This window comes from Arvicola amphibius, chromosome 1 (assembly GCF_903992535.2).
Source record: "Arvicola amphibius chromosome 1, mArvAmp1.2, whole genome shotgun sequence".
Taxonomy (NCBI): Eukaryota; Metazoa; Chordata; class Mammalia; order Rodentia; family Cricetidae; genus Arvicola; species Arvicola amphibius.
Window position 1 is genome coordinate 67,802,608 of NC_052047.1, and position 22,440 is coordinate 67,825,047.

At 40.8% G+C, this 22,440-nt stretch overlaps 1 protein-coding gene across 1 annotated transcript in view; it reads left to right on the forward strand.

Moving 5' to 3' along the window:
* The window catches only part of Morc2 (MORC family CW-type zinc finger 2), a 40,279-nt gene that overhangs the window by 8,589 nt on the left and 9,250 nt on the right, over window positions 1–22,440 (forward strand). The window contains exons 4-17 of the mRNA XM_038326448.2: window positions 1,043–1,096; window positions 3,120–3,154; window positions 10,173–10,241; window positions 10,760–10,850; window positions 14,093–14,201; window positions 17,928–18,087; window positions 18,200–18,311; window positions 18,791–18,916; window positions 19,458–19,537; window positions 20,334–20,416; window positions 20,641–20,726; window positions 21,738–21,878; window positions 21,966–22,120; window positions 22,271–22,399. Coding sequence (XP_038182376.1) covers window positions 1,043–1,096; window positions 3,120–3,154; window positions 10,173–10,241; window positions 10,760–10,850; window positions 14,093–14,201; window positions 17,928–18,087; window positions 18,200–18,311; window positions 18,791–18,916; window positions 19,458–19,537; window positions 20,334–20,416; window positions 20,641–20,726; window positions 21,738–21,878; window positions 21,966–22,120; window positions 22,271–22,399 — 1,430 coding nt within the window. The remainder of the gene's footprint in view (window positions 1–1,042; window positions 1,097–3,119; window positions 3,155–10,172; window positions 10,242–10,759; window positions 10,851–14,092; window positions 14,202–17,927; window positions 18,088–18,199; window positions 18,312–18,790; window positions 18,917–19,457; window positions 19,538–20,333; window positions 20,417–20,640; window positions 20,727–21,737; window positions 21,879–21,965; window positions 22,121–22,270; window positions 22,400–22,440) is intronic.

The following is a 22,440-nucleotide window of genomic DNA, read 5'->3' on the forward strand; positions in this document are numbered from 1 at the left end:
TTAAAACAATATCATAAGTGGTCAGAGATCCTAAATGCTGGGTACTAGTGTTATATTTCAATCTAAATGTTTAGAAAATGCCATTTTGATTATTGACTAAACATGAAAAAGCAAGAAAAAAATTATGAGAGTTGATTATAGTTTGTGTTTATAACTTTGTATTTCCTTTAAAAATCAAGCCGATTTTCTGGATGGTTCTATATCGACTTATTCCTCTTTATAGTTAATGAAGACTGTTGTAGGAAATTGTACAACTTAAGAAAGTGTAAATTGAGCATACCTTTTAGATTTTTGTTATTTTGTGCGTGAGCTGTCCCAGGGAAAAGAGGAGACGCATGGGCTTTGTACAGCTTATAAATGAAGTCCCCTCTTCTCAGAGTGGGAGGTAGCGCAGATCACTTCAACTTCCTCAGATGTTGGCTAAAACCAGGTCTTTGACTAAGATCCTTTAAAAAAAAAAAGTAAGAAATTCTCCTGCAAGGGTAAGAAGACCATTTGGTATGGTCTTCTGGGTGTCCAAGGGAAAAAATGACTTTTTAAGTAGAGGCTTCAATGTTTATCTCCTGGAAGCTTCTGAAAGTTCAGGTTTAGTGAACATACCTGTCATATTATTCAGAACTCAAGATACTTACTTGTAAAGATGTATGTTTATAATTGTTTACAATTCCTTCTGTGCAGAAACCGACAGCTGGTTAAATCAATGAAAGATAAAATAGAGGCATTTTTTTCTAGGCTATTACTCTTTTTTTTTTTTTTCAGACTATCACTACTTTTAATAGTACATGTAAAAATTTCAAGGTTCTTTAAGGTGGGTTTTCAATTAAAAATAGGAAAATTAAACATTTCTGAGCAAATGGCAGGGCTTGATTTGTGGGGAATCAGCTCTAGAAAGGCTTGTGTTACGGAGAAGTTTACATTTAGTAGTTACATCAATAATGCACATGTGAATTTTAGATGTTTTCTAAACCTTTTAAATGTTTATAACCTTAATACTCATAGCTCAGTTCATAATTCTTTTGTTAACTCTTAAAATGTATTTCAGAACCACTCATGAATTCTTGTTTGGTGCTCTTGCTGAACTGGTTGATAATGCAAGGTATGTAGTCTTCCAGCCTCTTAATTGCTTAGAGTGAGAGCTTTCTGGATCATCATGACCTTTGCTCTCTGATGACCTGAGAGAAAGATGTTTTTGTTGTATATGTTGCAACTCCTAAGAGACTCGTTAGCAAAAAGTATTTTTATTATCACAGTATTTGACACTTTCTTGATTACCTTAAATTCATTCATTGCTCTTTGTGTTCCGACCTAAAAATAGGAAACTTACCACTTCCAAACCACCTTCCCTTGTGTATCAGCATCTGATAATTGTGAGAAGTAGGGAATTAAGATAGGAACTGGAAAGTCAAACTAATTGGACACATAGATTAGAGTATTAGTTTGTGTTGCCAAGACACTGTACTGCTGAATGTCTTTAAAACTAGACCAGATTTGTGCATCTTCTCCCAAATAGTTATTTTATTACAAGTGACTACTCTTTAATCAGTACCTTCCATTGTGGGTTTTTTGTTATTTTGAGACAGGACCTCACTCTGGCTGGCCTGGTACTCACTGTGTAGCCTAGGCTAATTAATGTTTACTTTACAGAGATCCACTGACCTCTTCCTCTCGTGTGCTGTGTGCCATGTGCCACTATGCTTGGTCTAGTATCTGCCATTGTTTTTTTGTTTTTGTTATTTTGATTTTTTGAGACTGGATTTTTCTGTATTACAGTCCTAGCTGTCCTGAAACTAGTATACTAGGTCAGCCTCAAACTCACAGAGACCCGCCTGCCTCTACCTCCCGAGTGCCGGTGTTAAAGACATGCGTAGTTAGCAGCAGTGTTTGGAAGCCATCATGTTTCTGCACTCTGATGGGCTCTTAGCGTTGGAAGACTATTCCTGTGCAAGACCAAGTGAAAGTTTGGGTTTGTTCACAAAGATCCTATTTATAGTTATATTAACAAAGTATTGTCTTGGTTTTAGGGAATGTAAACTCTAAAATTTAGATACTTATTGACTAGTGCGGACATAATGAAGGAAGAAGAGGGTAAGAGTTGATAGTAGAATTTGAAACTTCCTCAGTTAGTCAATTTACTTGTAATTTCTAATGTCTGTATAACTGATTTATACTGTTAGTACTTTTTGTGTTTATGAGACAGGCATTACTATACAGCCCAAGATCCTCCTGCCTCAGTCTCTTGAGTGTTGCCATTATAGATGTGTGTTACCAAACTTGACTTTTATTATTGATTTTGTTACTATATTCTTGTTACTTGTTCATGGAAATGTACTAGATGACACATTGTTTAATTACAATCCTACATCTGGCCACTTCTCCTTTAGAAGAAGTCACTGCTAGTTTAGCAGACAATGAAAGATTAGTTTCCTCAGTCAAAGTGAGCCTGGAGATACCAGGATGTATGAGACTCTTAAAACTATACCCAGGTCCTGTATGTCATGCATCTTAATAAATTTGGAATGCTTGAAATATTTCATAGATATGTCAGGTGATGGAGGACTCTCATTGGTTAATAAAGAAACTGCATTGGCTTTTTGATAGGGCAGGATTTAGATAGGTGGAGTAGACAGAACAGAATGCTGGGAAGTTAGTCAGATGCCTCGCCTCTTCTCAGTGAGAGAGACGCGATGGAGCCAGCCGCCAGGTCAGACATGCTGAATCTTTCCCGGTAAGCCACCACTTGTGATGTTACACAGATTATTAGATATGGGTTAGTCAAGATGTGAGTAAGAGGCTGAAACTAATGGGCTAGGCAGTGTTTAAATGAATACAGTTTGTGTGTTGTTATTTCAGGGCATAAGCTAGCCAAGCGGCCGGGAGCTGGGCGGGATGAAAAGCACGCAGCCCGCTCCTTCTACAGTCAGGGAAATTGTGTGGTCAAGTATAAAAACAAAATTTTAATTTATTTATGATATATATATGCGGATATATTTACTATATATGAATTGTTCATAGCTTGAACAATTCAAAATAATATGCATTACTCTTAAAATACTGTGTATTTTGCTGGTTGATACTTTATATTCTCATCTGTATCTCAGATTTTTTTTTTCCTTTTGCAGAGATGCTGATGCCACCAGAATAGACATTTATGCTGGTAAGCCAGACTTTAAATCTTTTATTGCCTAAGAAGTGAGTGGGAAATAACTGGCTTCTAGAGCCTGGAGATGACAGAATTTCTTCATGCTCTAGGTAGAAATGGGGCATATCTGACCACATATGTCTTAGAACCCAGGAGCTTTAAGAGGGTGCTGGAGTAGAGTAGTGGGAGTACAATGATCCAGTGTTAGTCATCTTTCTGGAAGATAGGGTCTTGTTGAAATTAATCCTTCACTACTTCTGGTAACAGGTTTTTCCCTGGAAAGTTGCTGGTGTCAGTTGAAGAAAATTGCTGGTAATTGGTTTATAGAGATGCTGAGATCATGTGTTAGACTTTTCTAGAGTAACAGAACTTACAGAATGAATAACACACACTCTCTATATATAGTGAGAGAGAATATATATAAAAAGGGGATTTATTAGAATGACTTACAGGCTTTAGTCCAGCTAATCCAACAATAAATAGTTGTGAATAGAGTATCCAAGAACCCAGTAGTTTCTCGGTCCACAAGGCTGGATGTCTCTGCTAGTCTTCAGTACATGCTGTAATCCCAAAGAGGCAGGCTCCAATGCCAGTGAAGGAATGGATGGGCTAGCAAGGTGAGGCAAGCAAAGAGCAAAAGCTTCCATCTTTCATGTCCTTATATAGGCTTCCAGCAGAAAGTGTGGCCCAAATTAAAGGTGTATTTTCCTGCCTCGCTATCCAGATCTAGGCATGTGTCCTCCTTCCTCAAAGGTTTGGATAAAAAGTGAATCCACCCACTTCAAATCAAGCAGAAAATCTCTTACAAGTGTACCCTTCATTTCTAGATTCCAGTTAATTCCAGATGTAGTCAAGTTGACAACCAAAAATGGTCATCACAAGTCTACTCCTTGTCAACTTGACATACACTCATATCTCTTTATGTTGTAATTATTTCTAAATGAAGACAATAAACAGGTCATAATAATGCCTAAATATAATGTAATTATCCCACATATAATTAGAAACACATTATATATTTAACCAGGTCATAATTATGCCTAACTATCCATTGTATAACCACAGATACATTATAAATCTAGAATAGATGAGTGTCCCTTGGGGGGGCATTCTTTTAGTATCTCAAAATTATATCACAAGAAGGAAATTGAAAGAAAACACAAATACCTGCATAAACACATTTTTAACAATACTCATGTCAACTATGATCCTTGTTTCTGTTACTGCTCATGTGGCCTTAGCTGTATTTCCTCTACCCTTACAAGCACCTCAGCAGGTCTTGGTTCTTTTCCTGGAGGAGGAAAGGCAGAAAAGGCAAATCCATAACTGTAGTGAGGAGCTGTGGGCTGCTTTCCTGCAGCCCTGCTCCTGATCGCCTGGGCTAGCTTGTGCCCCGAAATAATTACACGGAAACTGTATTCTTTTAAATACTGCCTGGCCCATTATTTTCAGCCTCTTACTCACATCTTGACTAACCCATATCTAACAATCTGTGTAGCACCACAAAGTGGTGTCTTACTGGGGAAGGATTCTAGTGTATGTCCATCTTGGGCTGGAGCTTCGTTGCATCTCGCATCTCTCTGAGGAGAGGCATGGCGGTCTGACTAACTTAGGAGAGGCGTGGCATCTGACTGAGCCATCTACCTCACTTCCTTCTTCCTGTTCTGTCTACTCCACCCACCTAAGGGCTGGCCAAGGCAGTTTGCTTATTAGCTAATGAGAATCCTCCATCACATAACCAGAATAAGCATCTACTCTAATAAGGACAAAGTGTTCTTTCTATGGAGGAAATGGTCCAGTGTAGTCAACGTGTCACCAGGTGGTCTGGTCACCCTGGGGAATGGTTCTGTATCTGGGGCTCAGTGTTTGTCTCTGCTGTTGTCATATCTGGCTCTCAGCAAGCAGTAGCTATATAGCCAAGTCACTTGGTGAGTTGCCATCCATGTTGTTGAACCCATGTATAACCTCCTTCACTGCCACCATGGCCGCTTTGTTCATGGACCCCATGGCCGCTTTGTTCATGGACCCCATTGGTCAGTGACAGGAATGGCTGAGGAAAGAGGCTACTGTCCACAGAATGGGTCATCCTATCTACTTGATTATTGAGCTTCTCAGCAGAAGTCACTTTTTGATGAGCATTTACATGGGACACAAGTATCTTCACATCCTTTGCCCATTTGGAGAGATCTATGCACATACATTCTCCCCAGATGTCTTTCTCACCTATTTCCATGATTCTTTCCAAGCCCCTGACCATCTAGCCAATCCATTGGCTCTAAGCCCATGAATCAGTAAACAATCGCACATCTGGCCATTTCTCCTTCAGAGGAAGTCACTGTTGGTTTAGCAGACGATGAAGGATTAATTTCCTTGGTCAAAGGTGAAATAGGCAGTATTTCAAGGGGTGGTACTGAGGGTACTACTTCCTGAGGTGCGGGAAAGAAAAACTTGAGAATCTGAGAATTCGAAGTTCTCAGCTTCAGTAGGTTCCTCCCATACATCTCTACTCCAGGTTACAGGATCCCAGTTTCCACCAACTAATGCCCTTCCTATAACTGTGGATACCATCTGAAGCTGGGACTTGAGTTTTCTCTGTAATTCAGCCAGCCTTATAATAAAGGCTTCAGCTTGATTTTCTACAACTTGAGCTCTGTGGCTGCTGGACAGAAGATTCTCTTCTAGGCCACACAGAAACTTTTAGACTGTTTTTGTGCATCTAGAACTGGTCAGTTTTATCACTAAAATTCTGAGATACTAGAAGTTGATTGATTTTGTCACAGAGCTCATCCCTATCCTTTGTCAATTCATCCAGAGATAAGTTAAGCAGCCAACCAGTATGATCATTTTCCTTATTTTTCTCCAAACTGTCTAAAGTTTCACATACAGGGTCCCCAAATTCTTACCTACCCACAATTGGTGAACCAGGATAATCTAAAGCATTTATCTCACTATATGGTTCACACCATGGGCTTTCAGTATTCTTTGAACTCCCAGGAGAAGGGATAATTGGAGAGGCTTCAGTAACTGTAGGTGTTGGCAAATTGAAAAGCCTGTTACAAATACTTAAAAGATTCATCCTTATACTTTTGTTGTTCTAGAGCCAGATTTGGTACTAAAATTTGTATTAGGGTTCTCTAGAGTAACAGAACTTATGAAATGAATCTCTACATATAGAAAGGGGGTTTATTGGAGTGACTTACAGGCTTCAATCAAGCTAATCTAACAGTTGCTGACTGTCCAAGAATCCAGTAGTTTCTCAGTGCACAAGGCTGGATGTCTCAGGTAGTCTTCAGTACATGCTGGAATCCCAAAGAGGTAGGCTGCAGTGTCAGTGAAGGAATGGATGGGCTAGCAAGGTGAGGACAAGCAGGCTATGATGTAGAGAGCTTCCTTCTTCCATGCCCCATAGAGGTTTCCAGCAGAAGGTGTGGCTCAGATTAAAGGTGTATCTTCCTGCCAGATGAAGGCGTGTGTATTCCTTCCTCAAAGGTCCAGATAAAAAGTGAATCTACCCACTTCAAACCAAGTAGAAAATCTCTCACAGATCTGCCCTCCCGTTCTGGATTCCAGTTAATTCCTGATGTAGTCAAGTTGACAATAGCCATTACAAAACATCTTTTTGAAATGTTAGGCTTAAAACTGGATGCTGTGACATCCTTTGCTGTTTTGCTCAGTTGGTTTTACGTTTATATTGTAAGGTCATCTTTGTCCTAGAGTTATGGTGACGGTGAAAGAGTGTTTAGTTATTGTCAATTGGGTTTTTATTTGTTTTCTGCCCATTCAATATTTATAGCAACATCTTTTTGATCATTTTGATCCTAAAAACTTGAACAAGGGAATAGAAGACAATTCTTAAACCCAGTTTGGCTAATGTGATATATTTTATTGACATTCTTTTCTAAATCTGAAAGATTTTCGGTCATATTTTGAGCACATGCTCAAAAAAAGTTTGTCGACATGGAATATACAGTTTTGAAAGTCTTTGTTTATGTGGAATATACAGTTACTAGATAACCCTCTTCGTGGAATCATTTAATAAGTGAGAATAAACACAGAACCTCTAGTGTTGTATTGTTAGGAAGATTCTCTAGATAAGACAAAGAACTTAGAGTAAATTATCTTGGAGAAAAAAGAAAATATTTATAATGCCTGCATATCAGCTATTCACCAAAATTCTGAAAGCTTCCTGTAGAAAAGGCTGCCAAAGTGGTAGAAATACTTTGGATTTTTTGTTGTTTTTTGTTATTTTGGGGGTTTTAGACAGAGACACACTAATGTAACTTTCTAGTCTTAGAGGAAAGTAACAGGAAAAAGTAGTATTGTAAGATTGAAGATGATGATTGCTAAGTCTCCTAGATGGTGCCGCCTTTCCAAGCCATAGCTGAGTGTGCATGCAGGAATGCTGGCAGTTACCTCTCAAAGAAATTGACTATTCACATCATTACCCAGAAGATAAAGAAACATGAGCCTCTACTTCAAGTGATGTTGAAGGAACATATCCTCGTAGTGGTCTTTCTAAGAAGTTATAAAGAAAAGATCATCTTTATTCCCTTCACTACCATCTTCATTGGGTAAATTTTAGCAAGGAAATTTAAGAAAGTTAGATTATAAATGGAGCGCTCAGTGTGCTTTCTATTTGTTTTGGGGAAAGTTCAGAGGATGAGATGAGGCCTTTGCTCTCAGAACCTAATATCTAATTAAAGAAATGGCATACTACAAATGGTTACAGACATATAAACAGTCAAGACAGTAAGAAACTGGGTATTGTAGCATTGCTGTTAATCCTTACCATCAGGAAGTAGAGGCAGGAGAATCAGTTTAATCATCTTGACTATTTGGGGAGTTCAAGGCCAACCTGGACTCTCATGGTTTTATAGTACTGTAAACTGAATGAAGAAACTTAACTTTAAAAATCTCTCTCTCTCTCTCTCTCCCCCCCCCCACCGCGTGTGCGCGCGCACATATGCCACGTGTGGGGGTATACATGAAGGCAAGAAGAGAGCATTATATCCTCTAGAATTGAAGTTACAGGTGGTTTTGGGTAACTCAGTATGGTTCCTGGTGACTGAACTTGGGTCTTCTGCAAAAAGAGTATATGCTCTTAACCACTGAGTCATCTCTGTAGTCCCATAAAACAAACAAAAAGCCGAACAAAAAAGAAGCTTTGAAATAAATCCTTGAACTAGGAGAACTTGAACCCACAGTTGAAGCAATAACTGCTGAAATAGCCTGACTCCTTTACCCTAACACAGGCCTAGAAAGTCAGTTCTGGGGTATTATTCAAGGGGTTTCAGTGGTCTTGGGAACTTTTCAAGTGGCATTTGGCTCAAAACAGTTTTTAGATCCCAAGACAATCTTCATAATTTTATGACAGTATACAGCAAATGTCTCTGGGCAGGTGCTAGGACGCTGCTGCCACATGCTCTGTACCTTATCTATTGTGAGTCTCTGTTTGACTGTTTCTTATAGACGGCAACTTGGGAAGCTTTTAATATTTTAAAAACAAGAACAACAAAAAACCCTTGTTCCTGCTTGCCACATTTCACTTGGATGAGCTAGATTTTGATAACAAGTGCTGCCTTAGGAGAAATGTTCTCATCTACTAGGGTCTTCTAGAAGAGCCTCACTCTGGACCTTTGAAGAGGCATTTGTAAAGAGGGTTCAGCCTCCTGAACATTGAGAGATACTTATAAGTCCCTGTGGTTTATGACCCATCTAAAATAGTATTTTAATTTGAATTAGTTTGTTTATTGAGCAGAGTGCAGTCATGACTCACTTAGTTTTACCCTGTGGGGGTGGGGGGAAGCATTTAAAAGAGATTTGTCGAGATAGATAATTGTACAAAGTGAACTGAAGCTTGGACTCTAGGAACTAGGCTCCCAAGTAGCCTTGGGCCTTGACCTTAAATTATTTTACACAGCTTCTTTTTTAGTAGATGTGTTACTTTTATTCTTGTGCTGAGCAGTGGACCATGAACAACATCTATACTGGGGAGGTTGATGTTAGTGGTTCTTTACATGGTTTGTTTGGGTCTCCTGCTTCAGTTTCTGCCTCACTCCCTTTTCTGTTTGATATCTCCATATCTGATTCCAAGACTAGTTTTCCCATTGTTTACGTAGTCTTCACTGAATTAAAAGGCACCTTGAAAATTAGTATAGCCTTTTTCCTTATTTGAGAATTTTTACTCTATTGTTACTACTTGCTATGAGTTACCATATGGTGCTCATGTAAGACAGCTACTAAGATAATTCTTTATCTACTTACTGGAACGGAGGCCATGGTCTTGTGTCGTGTTTCCTTCTTGTTGGCTAGGAATCCCTGCCAAAACTGCTGAATATTATTGCTAAAGGTCTGCAATTCTGACTAGGCAGGTCTATCCCAGAACTAAGAACCTCTTGCTGCATCTTGTGTCATTTCACTTTTCAAGGGCTCATATCTAGGAGGGGATATGACAGATAGATAGCTCACAATCTGCAGTTAGTCTAGAGGTGATAATAATAAACATAGTAATTAATCTTTATGTGGCAGCTGCCGCCATTGTGCTTATTACTACATGTGGCATTGTTGATGTTACCTCAGACTTAAATCACAAAGGAAGGTACCCTGTTGAGTTTGAACAGTTGATAAGGTATAATACATAATAGACTACTTAAATGACTCAGGCTCCATGATGTTGGGCAGATATAATAGTATATCATGTTGATATATAAAAAGGTATATAGAAAAATAGATATGATATATAAGAAAGAAAGATATAAAAGATATGCAGATTCAGTGATCTTGAATGTTAAGTACTGGTCTCTTCTAATAGATTCTCTGAAGCCTTGTTGTGAATTAGAAAGCACTAGAGAAGCTTCATGTCCTCAAGAGCCCTGAAGTTTAACTCACACTAGCTTAGTAGTACTGTTAGGAGAAACTAGATTTGAACTGACCCTTCCTTTTATACCCGGCTTCACTTTGGTTCACTTTCAGTACCCCAGTTGTCACCCTGTAAGTGGTAACAGTCCAGTAATGGCAGCTGCTTCTTTTACAGAGAGGCGGGATGACCTTCGAGGAGGATTTATGCTTTGCTTTTTGGATGATGGAGCAGGAATGGATCCGAGTAAGTGGTTATGGTGACTGTTTCTTTTTCAGAACATAACAATTTACTGTCAAAGTTGCTTTTCTGTGACCTCACTGTTGTGGCTAGAAGATCCACCTAGGGAATGAGAAGCCTGTTGCAACATCTCAGGCTTTATTACACTGTGTGTTTGTCGGGTCTTGTCTAAAATAGGAGGTGTTTGGACAACATGGAATGTCAATCTGAAATCAGTTAGATTACCTGTCTCTTGACAATGTGTTTATCAGCTTGCACAACATCCTGGAGCCGTCACTACTGAGACTTCTTCCCCTGAAACTGTTTACCATGTTCTAGTAACAACACAGGGCACTGTGGTGGTATTGATGGACTAGGCAAGGATTACTTTCTTATGCCTCATGACTAACTTTCCTTATAGAGAGGTTTTGTTGGCACAGAGTCTTGCTTATATTTAACATGACTCACATCTCTAGCTTTGAGAAGTCTGGGAACTTCTAACTTTTTATTTTCTAACTTTTTGTTTCTCTTATCTACCACTTGAGGTGATGCTGCCAGTGTGATCCAGTTTGGGAAGTCGGCCAAACGAACTCCTGAGTCCACCCAAATTGGGCAGTATGGCAATGGATTAAAATCGTATGTATATTGGAAGCCTGCTGTAGGGCTGAACACAAAATCACATGATTTGCTCTTGCTGTTCATCCCTTTGTCCCTCTAGGACTATAACTCTGGAGCAGTAGGAAAGTCAGAAAGGAGTGATGGTTGGGGGTAGTTTACCAACTATAGCTGAATTTTCTCAGTAGTTTGAGTAGTATGAATATCTAAAACACTGTTGTCTAGAACTGTCTCTCTTCCCTTATTGAATAATAGTTTTATCCGTGTTTGAAAATGTAGGTGGTTCTCTTCTGGGCTGGGGTGTTTTTGAGATGGCAAGGGAGTCACTTCACAATGTATCAGTATGCTTGTGCTGGACATTGGGGACCCAGAGTGAATAAGAAGGGCAGTTCTCCTGGAGCACCCTGCGTGGGCATCCTCTAAGGCCATATTGTAGGAGACCTATCTTATTCCTTCAGTCTATTGGGATATCCCTTGGGCCTTGGTTCCTACTTGTTTAGTGCTTAGAATATGTTGTTTATAGGGTTAGGTCCTGCTTGTCCCACCCAGTTTCTCACAGCCGGCAAGTCCCAAAGAAAATTACACAGAGGTCTCCATAAGTTATAAACTCATTGGCCCATTAGCTTAGGTTTCTTGTTCTTATAACTTACATTAGTCCATTATTCTAGTATATGTTAGCCATATGGCTCAGTACCGTTTTTAGCGGGGCAGGTCACATCCTGCGTCTTCGGTATCTGGACAGGACTGCGGAGGAATGGGCTTCCTCCTTCCCAGAATTCTCCTGTTCTCATTGTCCCATCTCTACTTCCTGTCTGGTTGTCCCACCTATACTTCCTGCTTGGCTACTGGCCAATCAGGGTTTATTTAAGACATAATTGACAGAATATAGAATTGTCCCACGCTAGTTGTTATGGTTTTTGAGTAAAGCTCTGAGGAAAAGGTTTCTGTTTCTGAAATGCTCACTTCCAGCTGTATATACCTTTGGGTGGAATACCGTTTAGTGGAATGTGAGTTTGTGCAAATGAAATATGACTCATGTTCCATCTTGCTGTGGAAGTGTGTTGTTTTATGTGAGAAAGGGTAGTGGTTTGATCTGTCAACAGCCTCAGTTGGGCTTTGTGTGCATTGTGCTTTGGCTGTGGAGAAGAGAGTGCTTCCAAAGAAACCAGGGCCCTGGTTCCTGGGCTTTCTTTCTTCTCAGGGAAGGACCTGAATGTTAATAAGCATTCCCCTTGTGCCAGAAGGTACTGTGGATAAAAACTTTGTGTGGATGATATCATTTAAGCCACACTTCAGCCTGTGATAGGTGGGTTTTGTTAGCATTCTCAATGAAATTTAGATGTATAGGAGTGAAATGACTTGCCTGGTGGTTATAAAGGTGTTTATTTGAAGAGTGAATATATGAACCAGGTCTTTCTGATTAGAAAATGGCAGGGACTGTCCATTTGACTTTCGTCAAAGGTTCAGATCTCAATCCAGCCATTTAGTCACTAAAGTTGTGGCTTCTTGCAAATTGATCATACTTACCAAATAGTTAGGATCACCTGTTATTATTGATTTGAGAGTCCCCAGACTGTGATCACAATGGGAACCTTTCCCAGAGGGTTCTGAAAATCTAAGACCTGTAAAAACCAAGGTCTCCGATAGAGTCAGCTCCTATCTAGTCCTACCAGTTCTGCAGACTCAGCTTTACCTCTCTGACAGTTTCCTAACCTAGAAAATGAGGTTCTAACTGCTGATACTCTCCTCAGGAGCCAGTTAAATGTGACTCAGAAAGTAGCTAGAAGACTGAGAAAGAACATGTACAGAGTTAGAGTGCAGTTATCAATATGTTTTGGAGGCTTTTATGAAGGTCCCTTTGAATTGGGGCCATCTAGTGTTCAAAGTTAAGAAGTTACATGAGGTGATTTACAGTGAGAATAGGGTTTAGCAAAGGTGGTGTTTTCGGGTTTCTGCTAATCAGACCCTATTGGCAGGATCAAAAACAGAAACAAAAAAGGGATAAAAAGAAAGTCTTCTCAAGTTTGAGTAAGGACAGTGCTGTCCACAGCCTGCAGGAAAAGTAGTCCTATCTTCAGGAAAAGGAGAATTGATAGCCCCCAGAGCATCTGTTTAGTGTCTTGGGAATTTTCCTGAGTGCTTGGGAAATGCGACATGAGATTCATTTGTGTGCCTGGCATGCCAGTCTGGATTGTATATAGAGATTAATGAGGCTTCCTACCATTGTCTTCTCCCGGGGGTATTGTAAGGACTAATGAGATAATAGCCAGAAGCTGCTCAGAAAAAAAAACAGAGCTAAACAACTTCATTGTTGAGTAGATAGTTCTTCTACTGCTGCTTCATACTTCTGCTGTGTCCTGTGCTGCCTGAAAAAGCCTGTCTCTGCCTGCTCCAATAGAGGATTAACATGGCCAAACAGGAAGAAAGCCATTGACATTGATTGCATTTAGACTTTTGCCAGATGAGTTTTGTTTTCCATTGATTGTAGGGATTGAACCGAGGCCCTTGCACATGTGAGGCAAGTGTTCTACCATTCTGCTGTATGCCAAGCTCCAAACTGCCTTGTAGAAGACAAACTCAAGGCTATATCCGAATTAGCTCAAAGTAGCAAATTAATTCTGAGACCGAAAATGGCTAGAGTTACGGGACATGGATGTCTTCATCTTTGAACTATTTTCAAAGATCAAATTTTGAACTGGGCCTGATAGCATGATCGAAAAAAATTAGCATTTGTGTTTTGATAAATGTTGCATTCATGCTGATTTTTGAAAGACTTATGAGAGTCATCTTTTGACTCTTCTCTTGACGGTGTAGTAAAAAGACAGATAGGAACAGGGTGTTGCCCAAAAAGAAGATGATGTGTTCAAGGTGTCCACTGTTGGAGTTAAACTAGATGGTGTCACAGAAGACCCCATGAACCTAGCGCTCAAGCAGCTTCTCTTGTTAGGGCTGTGGCAGTAAGCTGGGAGGAAAGCTAACCTCGGAGTTGTCGTCTGAGCGAATATATTCTAGAAGGATAATGAGAAGGGAAGTTTGCTCAAGGAGGTTATAGACTAAGGAATTAGAGACTGTTAGGAAGGCACAACAAGGAGTTCTGGCTGAGTCCAAGTGGACAAGGGCTGTGGGATCCCTTGGGAGTAGAGCCATTGGTGGTCTTGAAGAGGGTCCTCTGGTCATACTCAGTTATGCCAAGAAGGTGCTCTCCCTTTTCAGATGAGCTTTGAGTCCTTGGGAGAGTGATCTGTTTTCTGTTTCCTTTTCAGGGGCTCAATGCGCATTGGGAAGGATTTTATTCTCTTCACTAAGAAGGAGGACACCATGACCTGCCTCTTCCTGTCTCGTACCTTTCATGAGGAAGAAGGCATTGATGAAGTAGGTTTTATCCTTGTGGCCTGAGTTTGCCACTTGACATTTACTGGGTTTATCTGTTGTTCTGAGCTCTTTGAAGTTGTAGAATTAAAGCACTTGCCTGCTCTTATGGGATGGTAAGGCAGATAATACCTTTATGTGAGAGGAAGTGAAATGTCCAGGTAAAGACAACAGCTTTTCTGTTTTTGAGAGACTGTAAAGTGACCAGAAGTGAGAGTTGGATTCTAAGCTTCTCCTTATCTGCAAGATACCCCAGTCTGTGGAGAACTGTTACTCAGGCGGGTATTTTGGGCTTCCCTAACTGATTGGAAATTATAGTTGATGCAACAATAGAACATCAGTGTTTTTCTCCTCTGAGGATTATTTTGTGGAGTGTGTTATGAACACATTTTCTTTTTGAGGAAATGTGTCGTGTCGATCTAACTTATGTCAGAAGCCATGAGTCAGATCCCTAACCAGGCAGGTTGTGAAGCAGGTAAGTATTTAGAAAACATTATTTCGAGCTCATTGTTAGTAGTGCCTTCCACCTGCTCTCACTAGAGCTGCTTCCTTGCCCCAGTGATTATTACTGTCCTGAAAGACAGACTTAGAAATAAATCTTACTTTTAGAATATATTGGGATTGGAAAGGTGGTTCGGCAGTAAAGAGGCTGGCTGCTCTTTCAGAGGACCAGGTTCAATTCCCAGCACCCACTCCAGTTCCACAGGATCAGATACCCTCCTCTGACCTCTGTGGGTACCAGGCATGCATGTGGCGCACAGACATACAAGCAAGCCAAACATCCATATACATAAAAAAAAAACTTTTTTGGTAATTAATTAGGAAATTACCTAATTACAGATGTCTAGATTATTCTCTTTGTGGTTTGGTGACTCAAATACTGAAGCACAAATTTTCTTTTTGAGACAGAGTCTAACTGTGTAGTTCTGGTTGTCCTAAACTTGTTCTGTAGACCAAGCTGACCTCAAACTCAGAGATCCACCTGCCTTGCCTCCTGAATGCTGGGATTAAAGGCATATACCACTGTGCTTGTCAAAGAGCTATTTCTTGCTGGGGGAATAGGGAAGGTCTGGCCAGCTTTTCAGGTGTGAGTAATAGAGGCTAGAGCTTGAGAGGGATCTAGAATGTGTGGAAAGAAATTCATAGCTGTCACATAAGTAGATGGTCCAATTGAGAAGTTCAGTCTAGTCCCCTCTGTTGGTTAGCAGTGATTGAATTTGTACTGGTGCTGTTGAAATCTGAGTTTAAATTTGTGGCAGATTAATTGATGTTAAAACAGGCACCTTTTTCTACCATGTTTATTTATCTAGTTAGTCGACTTGTTCACCAGTTAAGTATGGTTTGTTACCCTATTCAGCATATTTGGAGAGAGATACACTGAGGCTATAAAGGGCAAACTTCTAGAAGAAGATAGGACAGGAAGACAGCCTGGACTAAGGTATTCAGAAATGTTGCCTGGTGAAGGAGTCTTGGAGTCAGTGAAAACGTTTTTTTAATAGTTTTTTTTTAATAATTGATTTTATTGAGCTATACATTTTTCTCTGCTCCTTTCCCTTTCTCTCCCCTCCCCTTCAACCCTCTCCCATGGTCTCCATGCTCCCAATTCACTCAGGAGATCTTATCTTTTTCTACTTCCCATGTAGATTAGATCTATATGTAAGTCTCTCTTAGGGTCCTCATTGTTGTCTAAGTTCTCTGGGATTGTGATTTGTAGGCTGGTTTTCTTTGCTTTATGTTTAAAAACCACTTATGAGTGTGTACATATGATAGATAATTGCCTTTCTGGGTCTGGGTTACCTCACTCGATATGATGGAAAGCATCCTTCTTAAGTTCCTGAGGTTGGTGCTGGGGAGAGAGGTGGTCTTTGGAGAACAGGAAATAGCGAGATTGGGCTGATTCTCTGGACCTTGTTTGAATGAATAGGATTTTAATCAAGCAGTTCTTAGTATCAGAATCTCTTTGGAAAACTCTATGTGGTTGCTTCACAGTGTTTAGATTAGAAAGATTTAGAATGGACCAGCAGAGAGGTCCTGACTGGCTGTGTGGTGATACAGTATTTGATGATTGCTGGAGGGAGTAAGGAAAGGATTAAAGAGACTTGCAGGTTCTGTTGTGGCAGTTGGAGGTAATGGGCCACTGCCTGGGGAATGAATGGAAGGGGACAATATGGAGAGAAGACAATGTAAGTTAGTTTGGGGCATGCAAAGTAAATTCTGGAATTTGGGGGCCATAGGCTTTCTTTTCCGGGTTTTTTGTTGTTGTTGTTTGTTTTTGTTTTTCTACATCCTCAGTCCTAGGCTCTGGGATTATTGGTAGCAAATAAGATCACTTAAGAAAGAAAGTAGAGCAAGAAAAGGACTTGAGAGCTAAGCAGGCCAATATTGGAAGGTGTGTGCGAGGAGAAAGTCTAGGAAGAAAACTGGGAAATGGTGACATAAAAGCTGAAGGAGAAATGACGAGTAGGAGCAGTGGGGAAAGTTAGTAATTTAAATTGGTTCACCTGGAACTGCTTAAAATTGGAAGGTATAGATACATGTTCACATAACGCAAATAGAACTTGATTCCCTTGGTAGAAAAGCTAGATGAAATTTTTTCCTTACTTGGTCCTAGAAGGTCACTGTTTTGGATTGTACTCCAGTCTAGACTCTGCCAAGATTTCAAAATAAGATCATTTTCAGCCCAGGAGGAATGTGTCCAGACCAGCCCCTGTGCTGAATGACTTCAGCATGAAACTTCTTTAGAAAACCAGCAGTTAGAGCTCCTAATGAGTTATCACCCGGGCATGCGTTAAGATACTGAATTTCTTTGTCTTATGGGGGCAGATTGGCTTGAACCCATGAGGTGCTTCATTTGGTTTGTTGCACAGAGAATCCCTTCAGCCAACCCATGCTGAGCTCTGCAAGGACTGCTGGCTTTGAGCAGGGGATGAGGACATGATGAAGCCACTAGGAAAGATATTTGAAGGGGATGTTTTTTTTTAAAAATTAGACATAAAATCAATTTTCATATATGTTGAGGAATTATTACAGTAAAGTACACACCTATATAGTCATAAGCCAAAGTTAGAAGTTCCCTGTCAATACCTGATCTGTGTAGTCCTCAGTGTGCCCCTGGGGAAATCACCTTCTGATAACTTTAAGGATCATCACTTCCTTTTTGGAAGGTGTGAGGCATTGTTTGTCACCAGTGTGTGTGTATTAGTTTTTGTACATGTACACATGGACCAACAATATAGAAATTGTATTCCTTTCAGATATTGTGTTTGTGAGATTCATCCATGTTGATGTTTGTAGCTATGCCTTTGTTCATTTTTATTACCATAGACTATTTCAGTTTAGACACTCTGTAGTGAATATTTGAGTTATTCCTGTATATGTACGCTGGTAAATATGTGCAAAAGTTCCTTTGGGGGTATTTGCCCAGAAGTAGAATTGCTGAGTTAGAGGTTATATTTTGTGTCTCTAGATTAGCTAGAAAATTGTAAATGTATTTCCCTTAGTGGTAAAAGTAGAATTTTTACCAAATTAGTGAAATGGCCAAAGACATCCCAGATAGGCACAGAAACCTTCAAGGCACAGACTAGCATAGTGGTAAGAATTTGGGGAAGGACCAGAAGCTGCAGCTGATGCCACACTACACAACTGAAGAGACAGGAAAGCTGCATGTTTGGGGGAAGATGGTTCTGGATCCCCAATCACAGTGTTCATCTGTGTTCACCCAAAACAAAGGTAATAGTCCCATTGCCTACCTGGAATGCTCAAACACGGGAACCTGTCACAGACAATGTGGAGAAGTTTGCCATTGAGACAGAGCTCGTCTACAAGTACTCTCCCTTCCACACCGAGGAGCAGGTGATGGCCCAGTTCATGAAGATTCCCGGGAATAGTGGTAAGTAGGCTCTGGACATGTAGCCCAGAGAATCTGGGAGCCCTAGAGCCTCTGGTGGGATAGGAAGGAGCCATGGTTGGCTGGCAGAGAGAAAGGATTTCTGTTTCCCCAGGAACACTGGTGATCATCTTTAATCTCAAGCTCATGGACAATGGAGAACCAGAACTAGACATAATCTCAAATCCAAAAGACATCCAGATGGCAGAGACCTCCCCAGAGGGCACGTGAGTATGGCTGGAATGGTGGCAGGCCCTGGAACTGGTCTTTACTCCCTTAGGAGATGACTTCAGGGGAAAATGGAAAATCACTTTCATGGCTTTCTCTTGGCAGTATTGATAGAGCTGAGAGCTCCTAACTGCTTAATAGCAGGACAGTGGCTCCTCCATGAAACTAAAACAAAGACTAATGATTCCCTGTTCCAACTCTCCCATTTGATAGAAGAAACTGAGGTCTGGGTCCTAGTGGTGAAATTGCACCAGGTTCCCTATAAGGGCCAGCTGAGGTTTCTGTGGTGCACCTGTGCTGGGGACATGACTGGGCAGGATGTAGTTAGTACCTGTGATGAGGGGTCATTCTGGTCAAAGTGTCAAGAGAAGCCAAGATGTGAAATGAAAGGTAAGGAACTGCAGAGCAGAGAGGAAGTCGTTAGCTTTGGACTTACCTTGTTGTGAAGACAGTACCTCTCAGTTCCTGCTATCTCCAGGAAGCCAGAGCGACGCTCCTTCCGAGCCTATGCTGCTGTGCTCTATATTGATCCACGGATGAGGATCTTCATTCATGGACACAAGGTGCAGACCAAGAGACTCTCCTGTTGCTTGTATAAGCCCAGGTAAGAGCCTAGCTACCATGATCTGGGCTGAGAAATGGAGCCTGGCCACAGTTCTCCGGGGGTGATGTTAGGATGGTGCAGTATGAAGACTCTACACTGCTTGCTGATTGTACCTGTTTAGCAGGGAGTCGTTTCCATGGTAAGGACAGAAGTGAAAGATAGGCTGCTGGGTAGTTGGCCAGGCTGGTTCAGGGATGTGCCTTCTAAGATTTGGAGAGTGGCATAGGGAGCTGTCTTATCTCATGTTCAGGGGCCTAGCCTATAGACCCTTTACAGGAAAGGAGAAGCCGCCATGACTTATTACTGAGATTTGTTCCTGCTATATGATTAGCGATCCCTGCTGAACACCAAAGACACATCAGGAGACGGGACAAATTGAATAATGATTTGAATCATTTTGCTAAAATGAGCTTGGATCTGTTTCATCACAAAGAGCCAAGACAGCCCCACATAGTAGGAGGCAGAGTACTTCCTGAGCTGTTCAAGTTGGCTACCTGCCCCACTACTGCTTGGCCCTCAGGTTGCTTTTTCTACTCTTCAGAATGTACAAGTATACATCAAGCCGTTTCAAGACTCGGGCAGAACAGGAAGTGAAGAAAGCAGAGCATGTAGCACGGATTGGTAATGCTACTCCCTGTGTTAGGAGGAGGGATGAAGTTGGGGCTACCGCTTGTATTAAAAGCCTGGGTCAAGGCTGCTCTCCTACTTAGACCCACTCCCTCTTCAATTTCCCCATCTCTAATGCCATCAGCACTGTTGTCTCTCTAGACTTGACTCTCCCCTCTCACTAGTTATAAGACTTAATGCAGGACTAGAGTGGCATAAAACACATCTATAGATTCTTATTTAAGTCAGATATCAAGCCAGATATAGATTCAAGACCAGATGAAATATCTCATACTGCTTCAGGTTGTCCTGACTCTAGGACAGAAATCTCAAGGTTTTTCCTCAGGAATAATTATAATTTTCTTAGCTCTTTGGTGGGGGCAATTGTCTAAAGCTTTCTTCAGGCTTCAGTTCATGCTGAAGGTTGAATTCCCATTGTATTTTAACTATTGTAAGTCATTTGTGAAACTTAAAGGGGAAGTATAAATAATGCTTTGCTTAGGGTTATGATTTTGAGATAGACTTACTTACTTTATAACCCATGTTGTCCTCAAACTCAATGATCCTCCTGCCTTAGCTTACAGATTACTGTAAATATAAGATGTACCATCTTGTCCATGACAGTTTTGAATGTCAGTCGTTGTTTTGTTTTGTCTTTTTGTTTGTTTGTTTTGTTTTATCTGGTGCAGTTCTGTAGTTTAGGCCCAGAGGCTGCCCTATGTGGCCCTTGTTGTTAGTATGCTCTTCTTGTGTAGCAGGGATCAAAAAAAGGATAACAGAGTTCTGAACTTTTGATTTCTTCTGGATTTAGCTGAAGAAAAGGCCCGTGAGGCAGAAAGCAAAGCTCGGACTTTAGAAGTACGAATGGGTGGGGACCTGACACGGGACTCTAGGGTAAGTCCTCAGGCTCAAACTCTCTTTCCTTGCATGTGTGGCATTGGAATCCAGTGTCCTGACCTTAGTAAAATGAAATACAGCTTTGAAGTTTGTCCCCAGTAAGGTCACTTTTTTATAGAAAGGCGTAATCTTCAGGTGTGTTTTAGTATCCAGGTGATATCATATTATTTGATGTAGCATAGAGCACCTCCTCCCCTCTCTTACTGGTTATGTATTGGCAGGTGATGTTGCGGCAGGTCCAGAATACAGCCATCACCCTGCGTAGAGAAGCTGATGTCAAGAAAAGGATCAAGGATGCCAAGCAGCGGTTAGTACTTGGACAGACCTTTGGGCTTTTAAAATTATGTAGCATTTGCACTGGCAGGTTGCCATTTGCTACCAAGTTTACTTGGAGAAAAGCATCACTGCTGTGATTGCAAATGCTGGTCAGACGCTTCTGATCCTGCAGAAGGCAGGCAGAACTGACACTTTCACTGCTGTCCCTTTCTTACTCTTTTCTGTTAATGTTGTACAAAATACCCATTGTGTAAAACTTGAAAAATATATGTTCATAATTTATTTTCTCTACTCATTATAAATGTAGAAATGATACTATAAATTGAATTTTGTGCCTTTTGATTCTAACTCATCAGATCGCTGAGCTTAACTCTGTTTAGAGCTTCTCAGGCCTTGGGGCATGAATTCCTAGCTAAAGTCCAGGTTGTCTCCTTGTCACAGCAGAAGTTTCAGGTCACTGCACTCTAACTTGTCCCAAGATTTTCTTGACATGTCATATGAGTGTCTTTTCTTAAGTATTCTTGTTAATTTTTTGCCTTTAAAACTCTTATTTTTGTATAAATCAGGCGTAATAGTGAACACATTTAATCCCAGTACTTTGGAGGCAGAAACAGGTGACTTTCTCTGAGTTTGAGGCCAGCCTGGTCTACAGAGCGAGTTCCAAGATTCTGTCTTGAAAAAACTAAACAAACCGAACTATTGCTGTTACATAATTGGGATTTTGAGGATGGTATGGTTATAATGTTATATTTATTCTACTATCTAACTCTCCTTGCAGAGATTTGCAGCAATTTCATAGTACCACATTCATATTTAAATCATCTTTGTTTTTACTACATTAAAAGAAAAACAGAATTCTATGTTTATACGGAGGGTCACTGAACAGTTTAGATCCTTATCAAGTCTAACATCACACATGGAATGGAGATGAAAATTTTTAACATGTCTCAAAAATCTTAACACACCATTATTACCATATTGTTTTTGTGCTAATAAGTTAATAGGCTTGATGGTTTTGTTTTTATTTTTTCCTTTTTATTAGAGCACTCAAAGAACCCAAGGAACTGAATTTTGTTTTTGGGGTCAATATTGAACACCGGGACCTAGATGGTATGTTTATCTACAATTGTAGTCGCCTGATCAAGATGTATGAGAAAGTGGGCCCACAGCTGGAAGGGGGCATGTGAGTACTGCTCTAGGAGACGTTTTCCAGCCCAGGATGAATGGCAGAAGAGTTTTGGTGACAGTTGTGACTTCTTTGTCCTTGCAGGGCATGTGGTGGGGTTGTTGGGGTTGTTGATGTGCCCTACTTGGTTCTGGAACCTACACATAACAAGCAGGACTTCGCTGATGCTAAGGAGTACCGGCATCTACTGCGAGCAATGGGGGATCACTTGGCACAGTACTGGAAGGACATCGCCATTGGTAATGGGACTGGGAGCCAGACCTCAGCCTCTCTTTTATCTTGAGCCTTAAGATGCTTTTATGGCTTGAGAGGGTGAATTTATCAGTTAGAAAGATCGTGAGGCTGATGAGGCTTGCTTCTAATGTAATGTGTGGGCATTCGCCTTCCAGCCCAGCGTGGAATCATCAAGTTTTGGGATGAGTTTGGCTACCTTTCCGCCAACTGGAACCAACCTCCATCCAGTGAGCTGCGTTTCAAACGCCGGAGGGCTATGGAAATCCCAACCACTATCCAGTGTGGTGAGTTGAGTAGTGGGAGCTCTTCTCCAAGCTCCTATCGT